Below are 19289 nucleotides of genomic sequence, written 5' to 3'. Positions count from 1 at the left end.
TTACGTCACATTCCTATACCAACAGAGTGGAGATGATGAGGACTACAAGAGAATATACACAAAGAAAATCAAACCACGTCTGAAGTCGGAAGACCTGGCAGAAGGGGTGGATGTGCGAACAGAGCGTCACAGCAGCACAAGCAGCGATGGGAGCACAATTACAACCATCACTCGTCGAATTACTACCTACACTGTAGATATGCCAGGGGGCATGGGCGAGCAGCTTGAACTTTCAAGCCCAGAGTTCAAGGGGCTACGAAAATCGGTGGACAGCCCCACTCAGATAAAAGTCTCCTCATCTTTAAGCCCCTCAGGTAAAGGGAGTGCAGAGGAGGGGGTTTTCGAGCAAGGCAACATCTCTTTTACTGGGCCACATATTGGTGGCTCCTCAGAAACACACTGGAGCACTGGCGGGGTGAAGACCACAACAGTAACAAGGGTGGTGGAGGGGGATGGTGCAGGGCTCCAATTTAAGGGACCCAGCTTTGGAATGTCAGGGGGTAAAGGTCAGACAGGCTTTGGCCTTTCAAAAGGGTATCAGCAGGGAGATGAAAGCATTCAGGTTTCAGGTGTGTCAAACGTGAAGGTTAAAGAGAGTGTGAGCATGGGCAGCAAGTATGACACTGTAGGAGGTGTTGATATGCCCTCAGGCAGTTGGAAGTCAGGATCAGTCAGCATTTCGCTGCCAGGAAAAACTCAAAACCTAGACCTGCATGGCCCTAGTGTCAGTAGTACAGTATCAGAAACCAATATTGGAGACCAGCATTTCAAGTCAGGAGGTGTTAGTATTCCTGGTGGCAAAGTAGGTGGAGTTTCCTCATCTGGCCTACCAGTAATAGACACAGAATTGAATGGAGGTAAAATGTCACAAGAAATAAAATTGCCTACTGTAGATATGAATATCTCAGGAATCTCCTCAGTGGGCCAACCTACGGGGGCTGATTCATTTAAAATGTCCATCAAAGAACTTTCAAACAAGGGCACAGCACCAGAGAGTGAAAATGGAGTCACAAGTGGAATTAAAAAGACAACCTTTGGATTGAACATCGGAGGTGCAGAAAGTGGCATGGATGTCAAACTACCACAATTGAAAGGGACTGTAGAAGTTCCAGCTCTTGAAATAAAAAGTGACATAAAATCACCCAAGGTTGACATTAAAGGGCCAAAAGTTGAAAATGCAGATTATAGTGATATTAGCATGTCAAAAATTAAGACATCTTCTTTCGTAATTAAAGGACCCAAAGTTGAAGGGACTAGTGTTGATATTAAACTCCCTAAAGCTAATATTAATGTGAGTGCCCCAACAATGGATTTTGAATGTCAAGATGTCAATGTCAAAGGACCCCAAGGTGAATTTAAGGTGCCAAAGATGAAAGTGCCTTCCTTTGGAATTAAAGGACCAAAAGTGGAGGGTCCTGATGTTAATATTGACCTTGCTTCAGCTGATGTTAATGCTCCCAAAGTTGATATCAAAGGCCCTGGACTTGACATTGAAGGACATGACGCTAAAATCAAAGAACCAAAATTCAAGTTACCCTCCATGTCGGGACCAAAGATCACAATGCCAGATGTTGATATCAATCTCAAAGGCCCCAAAATGAAGGGCGACGTGGAGCTCAAGGCACCTAAAGTAGATATTAAAGGGCCAAATGTTGATCTACAAGGTCCTGATGGAAAGCTTAGGGGGCCGGATTTCAAGACGCCAACCATTTCCGGACCTAAAATCTCTTTGCCAAATGTGGATATCAATGTCAAAGGACCAAAGGTAAAGGGAGAAGTGGATATGTCAGCGTCAAAGATAGAGGGAGACATCAGAGAACAAAAAGGAGACATTGAAGGGCCAAATGTAAATATTGAAGGTCCTGATTATGGCTTTAAAATACCAAAGATCAAAATTCCTTCATTTGGAATTAGAGGAAACAAAGTGGAGAGTCCTGGTGACTTCCCTAAAACAGAAATTGGTAGCAATGCCCCCAGCCTTGAACTTGACAATGATGGTTACAAGGGCAAAATCAAAGGCCCAAAATTCAATGTGCCATCTGGGCCAATGATCTCAAGTCCAGCTGTGGATGTAAATCTGAAAGGTTCAAAAATAAAGGGAGATGCAGATGTGACAGGTGTGGACGTGTCCATGCCAAAGATAGAGGGAGACCTGAAGGCACCCAAAGTAAGCATTGAAGGGCCAGATGTTGACATTGAAGGTCCTGAAGGTGGATTCAAAATGCCCAAAATGAAGATGCCTTCATTTGGATTCAAAGGACCCAAAGTGGAGGGTCCTGATGTCAATGTAAAACTCCCCAAAGCTGACATTGACATCAACGCACCAAGTGTTGACATGAAAGGACCAGAACTTGACATTGAAGGGCCAGAGGGGAAAATCAAAGGTTCAAAATTCAAGATGCCATCCATCTCAGGGCCAAAGATCTCAATGCCAGATATGGATTTCAACCTGAAAGGTCCAAAAGTGAAGGGAGATGTGGATGTGTCAGTGCCAAAGATAGAGGGAGACCTGAAGACACCCAAGGTAAACATTGAAGGGCCAGATGTTGACATTGAAGGTCCTGAAGGTGGATTCAAAATGCCCAAAATGAAGATGCCTTCATTTGGATTCAAAGGACCCAAAGTGGAGGGTCCTGATGTCGATGTTAAACTACCCAAAGCTGACATTGACATCAAGGCACCAAGTGTTGACATAAAAGTTCCAGAAGTTGACATTGAAGGGCCTGACGGCAAAATCAAAGGTTCAAAATTCAAGATGCCATCCATCTCAGGGCCAAAGATCTCAATGCCAGACATGGATTTCAATCTGAAAGGTCCAAAGGGGAAGGGAGATGTGGATGTGTCAGTGCCAAAGATAGAGGGAGACCTGAAGACACCTAAGGTAAACATTGAAGGGCCAGATGTTGACATTGAAGGTCCTGAAGGTGGATTCAAAATGCCCAAAATGAAGATGCCTTCATTTGGATTCAAAGGACCCAAAGTGGAGGGTCCTGATGTCGATGTTAAACTCCCCAAAGCTGACATTGACATCAAGGCACCAAGTGTTGACATAAAAGGACCAGAAGTTGACATTGAAGGGCCTGACGGCAAAATCAAAGGTTCAAAATTCAAGATGCCATCCATCTCAGGGCCAAAGATCTCAATGCCAGACATGGATTTCAATATGAAAGGAGCAAAGGTGAAGGGAGATGTGGATGTGACAGTGCCAAAGATAGAGGGAGACCTGAAGGCACCCAAGGTAAACATTGAAGGCCCAGATGTTGACATTGAAGGTCCTGAAGGTGGATTCAAAATGCCCAAAATGAAGATGCCTTCATTTGGATTCAAAGGACCGAAAGTGGAGGGTCCTGATGTCGATGTTAAACTCCCCAAAGCTGACATTGACATCAAGGCACCAAGTATTGACATAAAAGGACCAGAAGTTGACATTGAGGGGCCTGATGGCAAAATCAAAGGTTCAAAATTCAAGATGCCATCCATATCAGGGCCAAAGATCTCAATGCCAGACATGGATTTCAGTCTGAAAGGTCCAAAGGTGAAGGGAGATGTGGATGTGTCAGTGCCAAAGATAGAGGGAGACCTGAAGACACCCAAGGTAAACATTGAAGGGCCAGATGTTGACATTGAAGGTCCTGAAGGTGGATTCAAAATGCCCAAAATGAAGATGCCTTCATTTGGATTCAAAGGACCCAAAGTGGAGGGTCCTGATGTCGATGTTAAACTCCCCAAAGCTGACATTGACATCAAGGCACCAAGTGTTGACATAAAAGGACCAGAACTTAACATTGAAGGGCCTGACGGCAAAATCAAAGGTTCAAAATTCAAGATGCCATCCATCTCAGGGCCAAATATCTCAATGCCAGACATGGATTTCAATATGAAAGGACCAAAGGTGAAGGGAGATGTGGATGTGTCATTGCCAAAGATAGAGGGAGACCTGAAGGCACCCAAGTTAAACATTGAAGGCCCAGACATTGACATTGAAGGTCCTGAAGGTGGATTCAAAATGCCCAAAATGAAGATGCCTTCATTTGGATTCAAAGGACCGAAAGTGGAGGGTCCTGATGTCGATGTTAAACTCCCCAAAGCTGACATTGACATCAAGGCACCAAGTATTGACATAAAAGGACCAGAAGTTGACATTGAAGGGCCTGACGGCAAAATCAAAGGTTCAAAATTCAAGATGCCATCCATCTCAGGGCCAAAGATCTCAATGCCAGACATGGACTTCAATATGAAAGGACCAAAGGTGAAGGGAGATGTGGATGTGTCAGTGCCAACGATAGAGGGAGACATGAAGGCACCCAAGGTAAACATTGAAGGGCCAGATGTTGACATTGAAGGTCCTGAAGGTGGATTCAAAATGCCCAAAATGAAGATGCCTTCATTTGGATTCAAAGGACCCAAAGTGGATGGTCCTGATGTCGATGTTAAACTCCCCAAAGCTGACATTGACATCAAGGCACCAAGTATTGACATAAGAGGACCAGAAGTTGACATTGATGGGCCTGACAGCAAAATCAAAGGTTCAAAATTCAAGATGCCATCCATATCAGGGCCAAAGATCTCAATGCCAGATATGGATTTCAATCTGAAAGGTCCAAAGGTGAAGGGAGATGTGGATGTGTCAGTGCCAAATATAGAGGGAGACATGAAGGCACCGAAAGTAAACATTGAAGGCCCAGACATTGACATTGAAGGTCCTGAAGGTGGATTCAAAATGCCAAAGATGAAGATGCCTTCATTTGGATTCAAAGGACCAAAAATCCATGGTCCTGATGTAGACATGAACCTCCCAAAAGGTGACTTTGACATCAATGCACCCAGTATTGACATTAAAGGGCCAGAACTTGATATTGAAGGACCTGACGGCAAAATCAAAGGTTCAAAATTCAAGATGCCATCCATCTCAGGGCCAAAGATCTCAATGCCAGACGTGGATTTCAATCTGAAAGGTCCAAAGGTGAAGGGAGATATGGATGTGTCAGTGCCAAATATAGAGGGAGACCTGAAGGCACCCAAGGTAAACATAGAAGGGCCAGATGTTGACATTGAAGGTCCTGAAGGTGGATTCAAAATGCCAAAGATGAAGATGCCTTCATTTGGATTCAAAGGACCAAAAATCCATGGTCCTGATGTAGACATGAACCTCCCAAAAGGTGACTTTGACATCAATGCACCCAGTGTTGACATTACAGGACCAGAACTTGATATTGAAGGACCTGACGGCAAAATCAAAGGTTCAAAATTCAAGATGCCATCCATCTCAGGGCCAAAGATCTCAATGCCAGACATGGATTTCAATCTGAAAGGTCCAAAGGTAAAGGGAGATATGGACATGTCAGTGCCAAAGATAGAGGGAGACCTGAAGGCACCGAAAGTAAACATTGAAGGGCCAGATGTTGACATTGAAGGTCCTGAAGGTGGATTCAAAATGCCAAAGATGAAGATGCCTTCATTTGGATTCAAAGGACCAAAAATCCATGGTCCTGATGTAGACATGAACCTCCCAAAAGGTGACTTTGACATCAATGCACCCAGTGTTGACATTACAGGACCAGAACTTGATATTGAAGGACCTGACGGCAAAATCAAAGGTTCAAAATTCAAGATGCCATCCATCTCAGGGCCAAAGATCTCAATGCCAGACGTGGATCTCAATCTGAAAGGTCCAAAGGTGAAGGGAGATATGGACGTGTCAGTGCCAAAGATAGAGGGAGACCTGAAGGCACCGAAAGTAAACATTGAAGGGCCAGATGTTGACATTGAAGGTCCTGAAGGTGGATTCAAAATGCCAAAGATGAAGATGCCTTCGTTTGGATTCAAAGGACCAAAAATCCATGGTCCTGATGTAGACATGAACCTCCCAAAAGGTGACTTTGACATCAAAGCACCCAGTGTTGACATTAAAGGACCAGAACTTGATATTGAAGGACCTGACGGCAAAATCAAAGGTTCAAAATTCAAGATGCCATCCATCTCAGGGCCAAAGATCTCAATGCCAGACGTGGATTTCAATCTGAAAGGTCCAAAGGTAAAGGGAGATATGGACATGTCAGTGCCAAAGATAGAGGGAGACCTGAAGGCACCGAAAGTAAACATTGAAGGGCCAGATGTTGACATTGAAGGTCCTGAAGGTGGATTCAAAATGCCAAAGATGAAGATGCCTTCATTTGGATTCAAAGGACCAAAAATCCATGGTCCTGATGTAGACATGAACCTCCCAAAAGGTGACTTTGACATCAATGCACCCAGTGTTGACATTACAGGACCAGAACTTGATATTGAAGGACCTGACGGCAAAATCAAAGGTTCAAAATTCAAGATGCCATCCATCTCAGGGCCAAAGATCTCAATGCCAGACGTGGATCTCAATCTGAAAGGTCCAAAGGTAAAGGGAGATATGGACGTGTCAGTGCCAAAGATAGAGGGAGACCTGAAGGCACCGAAAGTAAACATTGAAGGGCCAGATGTTGACATTGAAGGTCCTGAAGGTGGATTCAAAATGCCAAAGATGAAGATGCCTTCGTTTGGATTCAAAGGACCAAAAATCCATGGTCCTGATGTAGACATGAACCTCCCAAAAGGTGACTTTGACATCAAAGCACCCAGTGTTGACATTAAAGGACCAGAACTTGATATTGAAGGACCTGACGGCAAAATCAAAGGTTCAAAATTCAAGATGCCATCCATCTCAGGGCCAAAGATCTCAATGCCAGACGTGGATTTCAATCTGAAAGGTCCAAAGGTAAAGGGAGATATGGACATGTCAGTGCCAAAGATAGAGGGAGACCTGAAGGCACCGAAAGTAAACATTGAAGGGCCAGATGTTGACATTGAAGGTCCTGAAGGTGGATTCAAAATGCCAAAGATGAAGATGCCTTCATTTGGATTCAAAGGACCAAAAATCCATGGTCCTGATGTAGACATGAACCTCCCAAAAGGTGACTTTGACATCAATGCACCCAGTGTTGACATTAAAGGACCAGAACTTGATATTGAAGGACCTGACGGCAAAATCAAAGGTTCAAAATTCAAGATGCCATCCATCTCAGGGCCAAAGATCTCAATGCCAGACGTGGATTTCAATCTGAAAGGTCCAAAGGTAAAGGGAGATATGGACATGTCAGTGCCAAAGATAGAGGGAGACCTGAAGGCACCGAAAGTAAACATTGAAGGGCCAGATGTTGACATTGAAGGTCCTGAAGGTGGATTCAAAATGCCAAAGATGAAGATGCCTTCATTTGGATTCAAAGGACCAAAAATCCATGGTCCTGATGTAGACATGAACCTCCCAAAAGGTGACTTTGACATCAATGCACCCAGTGTTGACATTAAAGGACCAGAACTTGATATTGAAGGACCTGACGGCAAAATCAAAGGTTCAAAATTCAAGATGCCATCCATCTCAGGGCCAAAGATCTCAATGCCAGACGTGGATTTCAATCTGAAAGGTCCAAAGGTAAAGGGAGATATGGACGTGTCAGTGCCAAAGATAGAGGGAGACCTGAAGGCACCGAAAGTAAACATTGAAGGGCCAGATGTTGACATTGAAGGTCCTGAAGGTGGATTCAAAATGCCAAAGATGAAGATGCCTTCATTTGGATTCAAAGGACCAAAAATCCATGGTCCTGATGTAGACATGAACCTCCAAAAAGGTGACTTTGACATCAAAGCACCCAGTGTTGACATTAAAGGACCAGAACTTGATATTGAAGGACCTGACGGCAAAATCAAAGGTTCAAAATTCAAGATGCCATCCATCTCAGGGCCAAAGATCTCAATGCCAGACGTGGATTTCAATCTGAAAGGTCCAAAGGTGAAGGGAGATATGGACATGTCAGTGCCAAAGATAGAGGGAGACCTGAAGGCACCGAAAGTAAACATTGAAGGGCCAGATGTTGACATTGAAGGTCCTGAAGGTGGATTCAAAATGCCAAAGATGAAGATGCCTTCATTTGGATTCAAAGGACCAAAAATCCATGGTCCTGATGTAGACATGAACCTCCCAAAAGGTGACTTTGACATCAATGCACCCAGTGTTGACATTAAAGGACCAGAACTTGATATTGAAGGACCTGACGGCAAAATCAAAGGTTCAAAATTCAAGATGCCATCCATCTCAGGGCCAAAGATCTCAATGCCAGACGTGGATTTCAATCTGAAAGGTCCAAAGGTAAAGGGAGATATGGACATGTCAGTGCCAAAGATAGAGGGAGACCTGAAGGCACCGAAAGTAAACATTGAAGGGCCAGATGTTGACATTGAAGGTCCTGAAGGTGGATTCAAAATGCCAAAGATGAAGATGCCTTCATTTGGATTCAAAGGACCAAAAATCCATGGTCCTGATGTAGACATGAACCTCCCAAAAGGTGACTTTGACATCAATGCACCCAGTGTTGACATTAAAGGACCAGAACTTGATATTGAAGGACCTGATGGCAAAATCAAAGGTTCAAAATTCAAGATGCCATCCATCTCAGGGCCAAAAATCTCAATGCCAGACGTGGATTTCAATCTGAAAGGTCCAAAGGTAAAGGGAGATATGGACGTGTCAGTGCCAAAGATAGAGGGAGACCTGAAGGCACCGAAAGTAAACATTGAAGGGCCAGATGTTGACATTGAAGGTCCTGAAGGTGGATTCAAAATGCCAAAGATGAAGATGCCTTCATTTGGATTCAAAGGACCAAAAATCCATGGTCCTGATGTAGACTTGAACCTCCCAAAAGGTGACTTTGACATCAATGCACCCAGTGTTGACATTAAAGGACCAGAACTTGATATTGAAGGACCTGACGGCAAAATCAAAGGTTCAAAATTCAAGATGTCATCCATCTCAGGGCCAAAGATCTCAATGCCAGACGTGGATTTCAATCTGAAAGGTCCAAAGGTAAAGGGAGATATGGACATGTCAGTGCCAAAGATAGAGGGAGACCTGAAGGCACCGAAAGTAAACATTGAAGGGCCAGATGTTGACATTGAAGGTCCTGAAGGTGGATTCAAAATGCCAAAGATGAAGATGCCTTCATTTGGATTCAAAGGACCAAAAATCCATGGTCCTGATGTAGACATGAACCTCCCAAAAGGTGACTTTGACATCAAAGCACCCAGTGTTGACATTAAAGGACCAGAACTTGATATTGAAGGACCTGACGGCAAAATCAAAGGTTCAAAATTCAAGATGCCATCCATCTCAGGGCCAAAGATCTCAATGCCAGACGTGGATTTCAATCTGAAAGGTCCAAAGGTAAAGGGAGATATGGACATGTCAGTGCCAAAGATAGAGGGAGACCTGAAGGCACCGAAAGTAAACATTGAAGGCCCAGACATTGACATTGAAGGTCCTGAAGGTGGATTCAAAATGCCAAAGATGAAGATGCCTTCATTTGGATTCAAGGGACCCAAAATCCATGGTCCTGATGTCGACATGAACCTCCCAAAAGTCGACTTTGACATCAATGCACCCAGTGTTGACATCAAAGGACCAGAACTTGATATTGAAGGACCTGACGGCAAAATCAAAGGTTCAAAATTCAAGATGCCATCCATCTCAGGTCCAAAGATCTCAATGCCAGACGTGGATTTCAATCTGAAAGGTCCAAAGGTGAAGGGAGATATGGATGTGTCAGTGCCAAATATAGAGGGAGACCTGAAGGCACCCAAGGTAAACATTGAAGGGCCAGAAGTTGACATTGAAGGTCCTGAAGGTGGATTCAAAATGCCCAAAATGAAGATGCCTTCATTTGGATTCAAAGGACCTAAAATCCATGGTCCTGATGTAGACATGAACCTCCCGAAAGGTGACTTTGACATCAATGCACCCAGTGTTGACATTAAAGGACCAGATCTTGATATTGAAGGACCTGACGGCAAAATCAAAGGTTCAAAATTCAAGATGCCATCCATCTCAGGGCCAAAGATCTCAATGCCAGACGTGGATTTCAATCTGAAAGGTCCAAAGGTGAAGGGAGATATGGACGTGTCGGTGCCAAAGATAGAGGGAGATCTGAAGACACCCAAGGTAAACATTGAAGGGCCAGATGTTGACATTGAAGGTCCTGAAGGTGGATTCAAAATGCCCAAAATGAAGATGCCTTCATTTGGATTCAAAGGACCCAAAGTGGAGGGTCCTGATGTCGATGTTAAACTCCCCAAAGCAGACATTGACATCAAGTCACCAAGTGTTGACATAAAAGGACCAGAACTTGATATTCAAGGACCCGACGGCAAAATCAAAGGTTCAAAATTCAAGATGCCATCCATCTCAGGGCCAAAGATCTCAATGCCAGACGTGGATTTCAATCTGAAAGGTCCAAAGGTGAAGGGAGATATGGACGTGTCAGTGCCTAAGATAGAGGGAGACCTGAAGGCACCGAAAGTAAACATTGAAGGGCCAGATGTTGACATTGAAGGTCCTGAAGGTGGATTCAAAATGCCAAAAATGAATATGCCTTCATTTGGATTCAAGGGACCCAAAATCCATGGTCCTGATGTAGATATGAACCTCCCGAAGGTTGACTTTGACATCAATGCACCCAGTGTTGACATGAAAGGACCAGGACTTGATATTGAAGGACCTGACGGGAAAATCAAAGGCCCCAAATTCAAGATGCCATCCATCTCAGGGCCAAAGATCTCAATGCCAGACGTGGATTTCAATCTGAAAGGTCCAAAGGTGAAGGGAGATATGGATGTGTCAGTACCAAAGATAGAGGGAGACCTGAAGGCACCGAAAGTAAACATTGAAGGGCCAGATGTTGACATTGAAGGTCCTGAAGGTGGATTCAAAATGCCAAAAATAAACATGCCTTCATTTGGATTCAAAGGACCTAAATTGGAGAGTCCTGATGTCAATGTTAAACTCCCAAAAGCTGATATTGACATCAAGGCACCAAATGTTGACATAGAAGGTCCAGGCGTTGACATCGAAGGACCTGATGGCAAAATCAAAGGTCCAAAATTCAAGATGCCATCCATCTCAGGGCCAAAGATCTCAATGCCAGACATGGATTTCAATCTGAAAGGTCCAAAGGTGAAGGGAAATGTGGATGTGTCAGTTCCAAAGATAGAGGGAGACCTGAAGGCACCTAAGGTAAACATTGAAGGAGCAGACATTGACATTGAAATACCAGAAGGACACCTAAAAGGACCCACATTTAAAATGCCATCAATCTCAGGACCGAAGTTGTCAATGCCTGATGTGGATTTCAATCTTAAAGGGCCAAAGATGAAAGGAGAAATACATGGTGATGTCAGTGGTCCTAAAGCTGAAATTCATGCTGGTGACATGTCCCTTGACAGCCCTGAAATTGGAACAAAAAAATCCAAGTTTAAAATGCCCAAATTTGGATTTAAAGGTAGCAAAGGGAAGGGCCTTGATATTGATGTCAATGTTCCAAAACCAGATATCAATATTAAAGGTCCAAAAGTAAAGGGTGACATAGACGTCTCAATCCCAACTGGCGAGGCCGACTTAAAATCACCAACTGTCTCAATAGACGCTGATGTGAAGGGTGCTGAAGGAGGATTCAGGATGCCAAAATTCAAAATGCCCAAATTTGGCTTCAAAAGCCCTAAAATGGAAAAGCCTGACATTGATGTAAATCTTCCAGATGTTGACTTGAAAAGCCCAGATCTGGATATTGAAGGACCAGAAGGCAAGGTCAAAGGGACAAAATTCAAGATGCCATCCATCTCAGGGCCAAACATCTCAATGCCAGATGTGGATTTCAATCTGAAAAGTCCAAAGGTGAAGGGAGATATGGATGTGTCAGTGCCAAAGATAGAGGGAGACCTGAAAGCACCCAAGCTAAATATTGAAGGCCCAGATGTTGACATTGAAGGTCCTGAAGGTGGATTCAAAATGCCAAAGATGAAGATGCCTTCATTTGGATTCAAAGGACACACAATGGAGGGTCCTGATATTGATATTAAACTACCCAAAGCTGACATAGACATCAAGGCACCAAGTGTTGACATAAAAGGACCAGAAGTTGACATTGAAGGACCTGACGGCAAAATCAAAGGTTCAAAATTCAAGATGCCATCCATCTCAGGGCCAAAGATCTCAATGCCAGACGTGGATTTCAATCTGAAAAGTCCAAAGGTAAAGGGAGATATGGACATGTCAGTGCCAAAGATAGAGGGAGACCTGAAGGCACCGAAAGTAAACATTGAAGGGCCAGATGTTGACATTGAAGGTCCTGAAGGTGGATTCAAAATGCCAAAAATGAAGATGCCTTCATTTGGATTCAAAGGACATAAAATCCATGGTCCTGATGTAGACATGAACCTCCCGGGAGGTGACTTTGAAATCAATGCACCCAGTGTTGACATTAAAGGACCAGAACTTGATATTGAAGGACCTGACGGCAAAATCAAAGGTTCAAAATTCAAGATGCCATCCATCTCAGGGCCAAAGATCTCAATGCCAGACGTGGATTTCAATCTGAAAGGTCCAAAGGTAAAGGGAGATATGGATGTGTCAGTGCCAAAGATAGAGGGAGACCTGAAGGCACCGAAAGTAAACATTGATGGCCCGGATATTGACATTGATGGTCCTGAAGGTGGATTCAAAATGCCAAAAATGAAAATGCCCTCATTTGGATTCAAAGGACCTAAAATCCATGGTCCTGATGTAGACATGAACCTCCCGGAAGGTGACTTTGAAATCAATGCACCCAGTGTTGACATTAAAGGACCAGAACTTGATATTGAAGGACCTGACGGCAAAATCAAAGGCCCCAAATTCAAGATGCCATCCATCTCAGGGCCAAAGATCTCAATGCCAGACGTGGATTTCAATCTGAAAGGTCCAAAAGTGAAGGGAGATATGGACGTGTCAGTACCAAAGATAGAGGCAGACCTGAAGGCACCCAAGGTAAACATTGAAGGGCCAGATGTTGACATTGAAGGTCCAGAAGGTGGTTTCAAAATGCCAAAAATGAAAATGCCCTCATTTGGATTCAAAGGACCTAAAATCCATGGTCCTGATGTAGACATGAACCTCCCGAAAGGTGACTTTGACATCAATGCACCCAGTGTTGACATTAAAGGACCAGAACTTGATATTGAAGGACCTGACGGCAAAATCAAAGGCCCCAAATTCAAGATGCCATCCATCTCAGGGCCAAAAATCTCAATGCCAGACGTGGATTTTAATCTGAAAGGTCCAAAGGTGAAGGGAGATATGGACGTGTCCGTGCCAAAAGTAGAGGGAGACCTGAAGGCACCCAAAGTAAACATTGAAGGGCCAGATATTGACATTGAAGGTCCAGATGGTGGATTCAAAATGCCCAAAATGAAGATGCCTTCATTTGGATTCAAAGGACCTAAAATCCATGGTCCTGATGTAGACATGAACCTCCCAAAAGGTGACTTTGACATCAATGCACCTAGTGTTGACATTAAAGGACCAGAACTTGATATTGAAGGACCTGATGGCAAAATCAAAGGCCCCAAATTCAAGATGCCATCCATCTCAGGGCCAAAGATCTCAATGCCAGACGTGGATTTCAATCTGAAAGGTCCAAAGGTGAAGGGAGATATGGACATGTCAGTGCCAAAGATAGAGGGAGACCTGAAGGCACCCAAGGTAAACATTGAAGGCCCAGATATTGACATTGAAGGTCCTGAAGGTGGATTCAAAATGCCAAAAATGAAGATGCCTTCATTTGGATTCAAAGGACCTAAAATCCATGGTCCTGATGTAGACATGAACCTCCCGAAGGGTGACTTTGACATCAAAGCACCCAGTGTAGACATTAAAGGACCAGAACTTGATATCGAAGGACCTGATGGCAAAATCAAAGGCACCAAATTCAAGATGCCATCCATCTCAGGGCCAAATATTTCAATGCCTAATGTGGATTTCAATCTGAAAGGTCCAAAGGTGAAGGGAGATATGGACATGTCAGGGCCAAAGATAGAGGGAGACCTGAAGGCACCGAAAGTAAACATTGAAGGCCCAGACGTTGACATTGAAGGTCCAGAAGGTGGATTCAAAATGCCAAAGATGAAGATGCCTTCATTTGGATTCAAAGGACCTAAAATCCATGGTCCTGATGTAGACATCAACCTCCCGAAAGGTGACTTTGACATCAATGCACCCAGTGTTGACATTAAAGGACCAGAACTTGATATTGAAGGACCTGATGGCAAAATCAAAGGCCCCAAATTCAAGATGCCATCCATCTCAGGGCCAAATATTTCAATGCCTGATGTGGATTTCAATCTGAAAGGTCCAAAGGTGAAGGGAGATATGGACCTGTCAGTGCCAAAGATAGAGGGAGACCTGAAGGCACCGAAAGTAAACATTGAAGGCCCAGACGTTGACATTGAAGGTCCAGAAGGTGGATTCAAAATGCCAAAAATGAAGATGCCTTCTTTTGGATTCAAAGGACCTAAAATCCATGGTCCTGATGTAGACATCAACCTCCCAAAAGGTGACTTTGACATCAATGCACCCAGTGTTGACATTAAAGGACCAGAACTTGATATTGAAGGACCTGATGGCAAAATCAAAGGCCCCAAATTCAAGATGCCATCCATCTCAGGGCCAAATATTTCAATGCCTGATGTGGATTTCAATCTGAAAGGTCCAAAGGTGAAGGGAGATATGGACATGTCAGGGCCAAAGATAGAGGGAGACCTGAAGGCACCGAAAGTAAACATTGAAGGCCCAGACATTGACATTGAAGGTCCAGAAGGTGGATTCAAAATGCCAAAAATGAAGATGCCTTCTTTTGGATTCAAAGGACCTAAAATCCATGGTCCTGATGTAGACATGAACCTCCCGAAAGGTGACTTTGACATCAATGCACCCAGTGTTGACATTAAAGGACCAGAACTTGATATTGAAGGACCTGATGGCAAAATCAAAGGCCCTAAATTCAAGATGCCATCCATCTCAGGGCCAAAGATCTCAATGCCAGACGTGGATTTCAATCTGAAAGGTCCAAAGGTGAAGGGAGATATGGATGTGTCAGTGCCAAAGATAGAGGGAGACCTGAAGGCACCCAAGGTAAACATTGAAGGCCCAGATATTGACATTGAAGGTCCTGAAGGTGGATTCAAAATGCCAAAAATGAAGATGCCTTCATTTGGATTCAAAGGACCTAAAATCCATGGTCCTGATGTAGACATGAACCTCCCGAAAGATGACTTTGACATCAAAGCACCCAGTGTTGACATTAAAGGACCAGAACTTGATATTGAAGGGCCTGATGGCAAAATCAAAGGCCCCAAATTCAAGATGCCATCCATCTCAGGGCCAAATATTTCAATGCCTGATGTGGATTTCAATCTGAAAGGTCCAAAGGTGAAGGGAGATATGGACCTGTCAGTGCCAAAGATAGAGGGTGACCTGAAGGCACCGAAAGTAAACATTGAAGGCCCAGACGTTGACATTGAAGGTCCTGAAGGTGGATTCAAAATGCCAAAAATGAAGATGCCTTCTTTTGGATTCAAAGGACCAAAAATCCATGGTCCTGATGTAGACATGAACCTCCCGAAAGGTGACTTTGACATCAATGCACCCAGTGTTGACATTGAAGGACCAGAACTTGATATTCAAGGACCTGACGGCAAAATCAAAGGCTCCAAATTCAAGATGCCATCAATCTCAGGTCCAAATATCTCAATGCCTGATGTGGATTTCAATCTGAAAGGTCCAAAGGTGAAGGGAGATATGGACATGTCAGGGCCAAAGATAGAGGGAGACCTGAAGGCACCGAAAGTAAACATTGAAGGCCCAGACATTGACATTGAAGGTCCTGAAGGTGGATTCAAAATGCCCAAAATGAAGATGCCTTCATTTGGATTCAAAGGACCTAAAATCCATGGTCCTGATGTAGACATGAACCTCCCGAAAGGTGACTTTGACATCAACGCACACAGTGTTGACATTAAAGGACCAGAACTTGATATTGAAGGACCTGACGGCAAAATCAAAGGCCCCAAATTCAAGATGCCATCAATATCAGGTCCAAATATGTCAATGCCTGATGTGGATTTCAATCTGAAAGGTCCAAAGGTGAAGGGAGATATGGACATGTCAGTGCCAAAGATAGAGGGAGACCTGAAGGCACCAAAAGTAAACATTGAAGGCCCAGATATTGACATTGAAGGACCTGAAGGTGGATTCAAAATGCCCAAAATGAAGATGCCTTCATTTGGATTCAAAGGACCTAAAATCCATGGTCCTGATGTAGACATGAACCTCCCAAAAGGTGACTTCGACATCAATGCACCTAGCATTGATGTAAAAGGACCTGAACTTGACATTGAAGGTCCAGACGGTAAAATGAAAGGTCCACAGTTCAAAATGCCATCAATCTCAGGTCCAAATATTTCAATGCCTGATGTGGACTTCAATCTTAAAGGACCAAAGATGAAAGGAGAGGTTGACTTGCCCAAAGTGCAAGGAGACATTAAAATCCCTGCAGTAGACATTGAGGGGTCAGATGCTGATTTTGAAGGTGGATTCAAGATGCCAAAGATTAAAATCCCTACATTTGGATTTAGAGGACCCAAAATCGATGGTTCTGATGTGGATGTTCATCTTCCTACAGCTGGCATTGATGTCAGTTCCCCCAGTGTTAACATTAAAGGACCAGAAATTGATACTGGAGGTCTAGATGGGAAAATGAAAAGCCACAAAGTCAAAATTCCATCAATAGATACTAGTCTTGAAGCCCCCGATGTTGACATCAGTGTCAAAGGGAAGAAGGGCAAGTTTAAACTACCTAAAATGAAAGGGAAGGTTAGGAAAACTGATATTGATGTTGAAACACCCCATGTTGATATGGATGTAGAGTCACCTGATATCAAACTGAAAGGAACAAAGGTAAAAAAGCCATTTTTTGGAAGGCTTCATTTTCCTGATGTCGAATTTGATATAAAATCTCCAAAAGTAAAAAATGAAAGTTCACTGGCTGTAGGATTGAAATCATCTGACTTGGACTTGCCATCTGCCAGCCTAAAATCAAATGTCAAGGACTTGGATCTGAATTTAGAAGGCCCAGATGTCAAATTATCAACACCCAAAGTCAAAATGCCAAAAATGAACACAACAATTCCGGATACTGACATCAATTTAAATGGACAAGGAGATGCATCTTTTTCAGGGGGTTTTAAAGGACCAAAACTAGATTTTAAGGGAGAAGCAGAGTTGGACTCAGCTGGGGGAATACATTATCCAGAGGGGAATGTAACATTTCCAAAACTTAAGGTACCAAAGTTTGGCATTGCTTTGCCTCAGTTGGAGGGAAGAGAGGTAGGAGTAGACGTGGAGTCTGGTGCATCAGCAAGTGAAAATAAAACAGTTGAAGCCCCAACTTTCAGTGGAAAAGTTATGTCTCCGAGTGTAGAGGTCCAGAGTCCAGAATTGAAGCACAGTGGTGGGAAAGTTAAGGGGAAAATGCCAAAGTTCTTTGGAAAATCTAAATCAAAGGGTGGCAGTGCAGTTGATTTAAGCCTCCAGGGGCCAGAGCTAGAAATGAGTGGAAAGGGTGGTAAAGTCTCTAAAGAGTTAAGTTTAAGTTCTGGGGAATTGTTAAGTAGGAAGTTGGAAGCAGAAGGTGGTTCCGGGCTAAGTGTGTCACCCAAGAGCAAATCTGCCTCACTGGATCTGTTTAAAAAATCGAGGCATCGCTCTACTTCTCTGAGTGACGAGGGAGATCTTGGTTCTTCTTCTCCTTCGGGTCACTTAGAGGCAGAGGGTGGTGACATTTCGTTGGATTTGGGTGGGGCTAAGGTGAAAGGAAAGAAAGGCAAGTTAAAGTTTGGGACCTTTGGAGGTTTTGGCTCCAAGTCAAAAGGCTCATATGAAGTGTCACTAGGCGAAGATAGTGAAGCAAGAGTAGAGGGAAGTGCAGGTGTTTCTCTCCCCTCAAAGAAATCTAGAATGTCTTCATCCTCCAGTAGTGACAGTGGGTCAAGAGGAGGTTTTCGTTTTCCGAAAGTTGAACTGACCGTGTCACCTAAGAAATGATCAATTATAAGGCTATAAAATTAAACCTTCTCATGTAATGCCCAATACTCTGTTTCATACATAGAACATTCACATCTGCTCAAGTATTACAAAACTTGACAGAAAGCTCACAATCATCTCAATCAATATAGAGCAATAATCTTCCCCTCAACTTTCCCCAAATTTCACAGGATTGCATGAGTCCGTTTTGAATAACATTTAACTGTAAATAAGATAAATTTGTATTGTAATATTAAATATTGTCTTTTGTACATAGTCAAAATTTATTGAACATAAACCATCTTACAAAATCTCTACAAAAACCACCAATAGTGCCTCACATGATTAGTCCAAGTGTCTTACTGAATTCTGTTAAATGGATTAGGTGTGGTATTTTTGTATCCCGGGTTCTTTGCACAGAAATGATATGGTATCATTTGTAATGTATATTACTTTGATTATGTAACCAAACAGCAAAAACAACTGCTTTTGTTTTGAAGCTTTGAATATATAATCAATGCAGACATATTTACTCACCTCAGAGCTGGACCTAGACATTCTACCTAAAGTTATGCCGTTAGAGATCATAATAGCAAAGTCATTTCATACTCCTGTAAACTATAAATTGTATTTACTACTGTCAAAACAAAATCATATATTGTATGGATAATCAATACACCAATGTTATTTTTTGCAATATGTCTCTTTTCATTTAACACAAAACTAATATACTGTACTTTCACTGTAGAAATTAAATTGAGCTCAAAAGTCAAATTGAGATTTACTCAAACATTGCAATCTACAGAACAATTCCTGTTTCAGAACTGCTAAGATGAGGTTTATCCGAACAATGCATCACTTTTTATCTGTATTTGACCACATGGATGGTTCTGTTCTTTCATTCTCAGTCTCTTCAATTCTCACTTCTGTTAATTAAAGCTTTTTGTGTATTTTCTGTTTGATTAAAGGAATTGTCACAAGTAAAAAGTCACACATTGCTCAAATCACTTGTATAGAGAATGAAACTATCTGCAGTGTTTATACTAGAAACAAACTTCCAAACTGCAAATTGTCTTTCATTTAATTGATAGACATTGAGATGAATTATATGAGTGTTTTGTTTTTATGTATGCATTCTGCAAAACAAATCAAATAAACTAATGAGTCACCAGCTGCGGAATTTCTTGAATGTTGTGTAATTAGCTTCATCCCCAAGCAATAGCTTTCACAATCAGCTCTCTGTTAATATTCTTTTTTAAATTAATAGACGGTAGGAAGCACCGTTTTTACAAGGTAACGGCTATTAGATATTGATATT

General features: G+C 42.8%; 1 protein-coding gene across 5 annotated transcripts in view; it reads left to right on the top strand.

Annotated features, from left to right (window-relative positions):
- Positions 1-19142, top strand: part of ahnak (AHNAK nucleoprotein) — a 35265-nt gene extending 16123 nt beyond the window's left edge. The window contains exons 6-8 of one of the 5 annotated variants that reach the window (XM_062476290.1): positions 26-2201; positions 2721-9350; positions 9708-19142. In XM_062476290.1, the coding sequence (XP_062332274.1) occupies positions 26-2201; positions 2721-9350; positions 9708-17992 (17091 nt within the window). In that variant the 3' untranslated portion in view covers positions 17993-19142. Of the gene's footprint in view, positions 1-25; positions 9351-9707 lie in introns of all 5 variants that reach the window. The other 4 variants (XM_062476291.1, XM_062476292.1, XM_062476293.1 and 1 more) reach the window with 4 other exon arrangements.
- The last annotated feature ends 147 nt before the right edge of the window (positions 19143-19289 follow it).

Source organism: Osmerus eperlanus, chromosome 13 (assembly GCF_963692335.1).
Source record: "Osmerus eperlanus chromosome 13, fOsmEpe2.1, whole genome shotgun sequence".
NCBI lineage: Eukaryota > Metazoa > Chordata > Actinopteri > Osmeriformes > Osmeridae > Osmerus > Osmerus eperlanus.
Note: the sequence above shows the minus strand (reverse complement) of the source record. Positions and strands in the feature narration are given on the sequence as shown.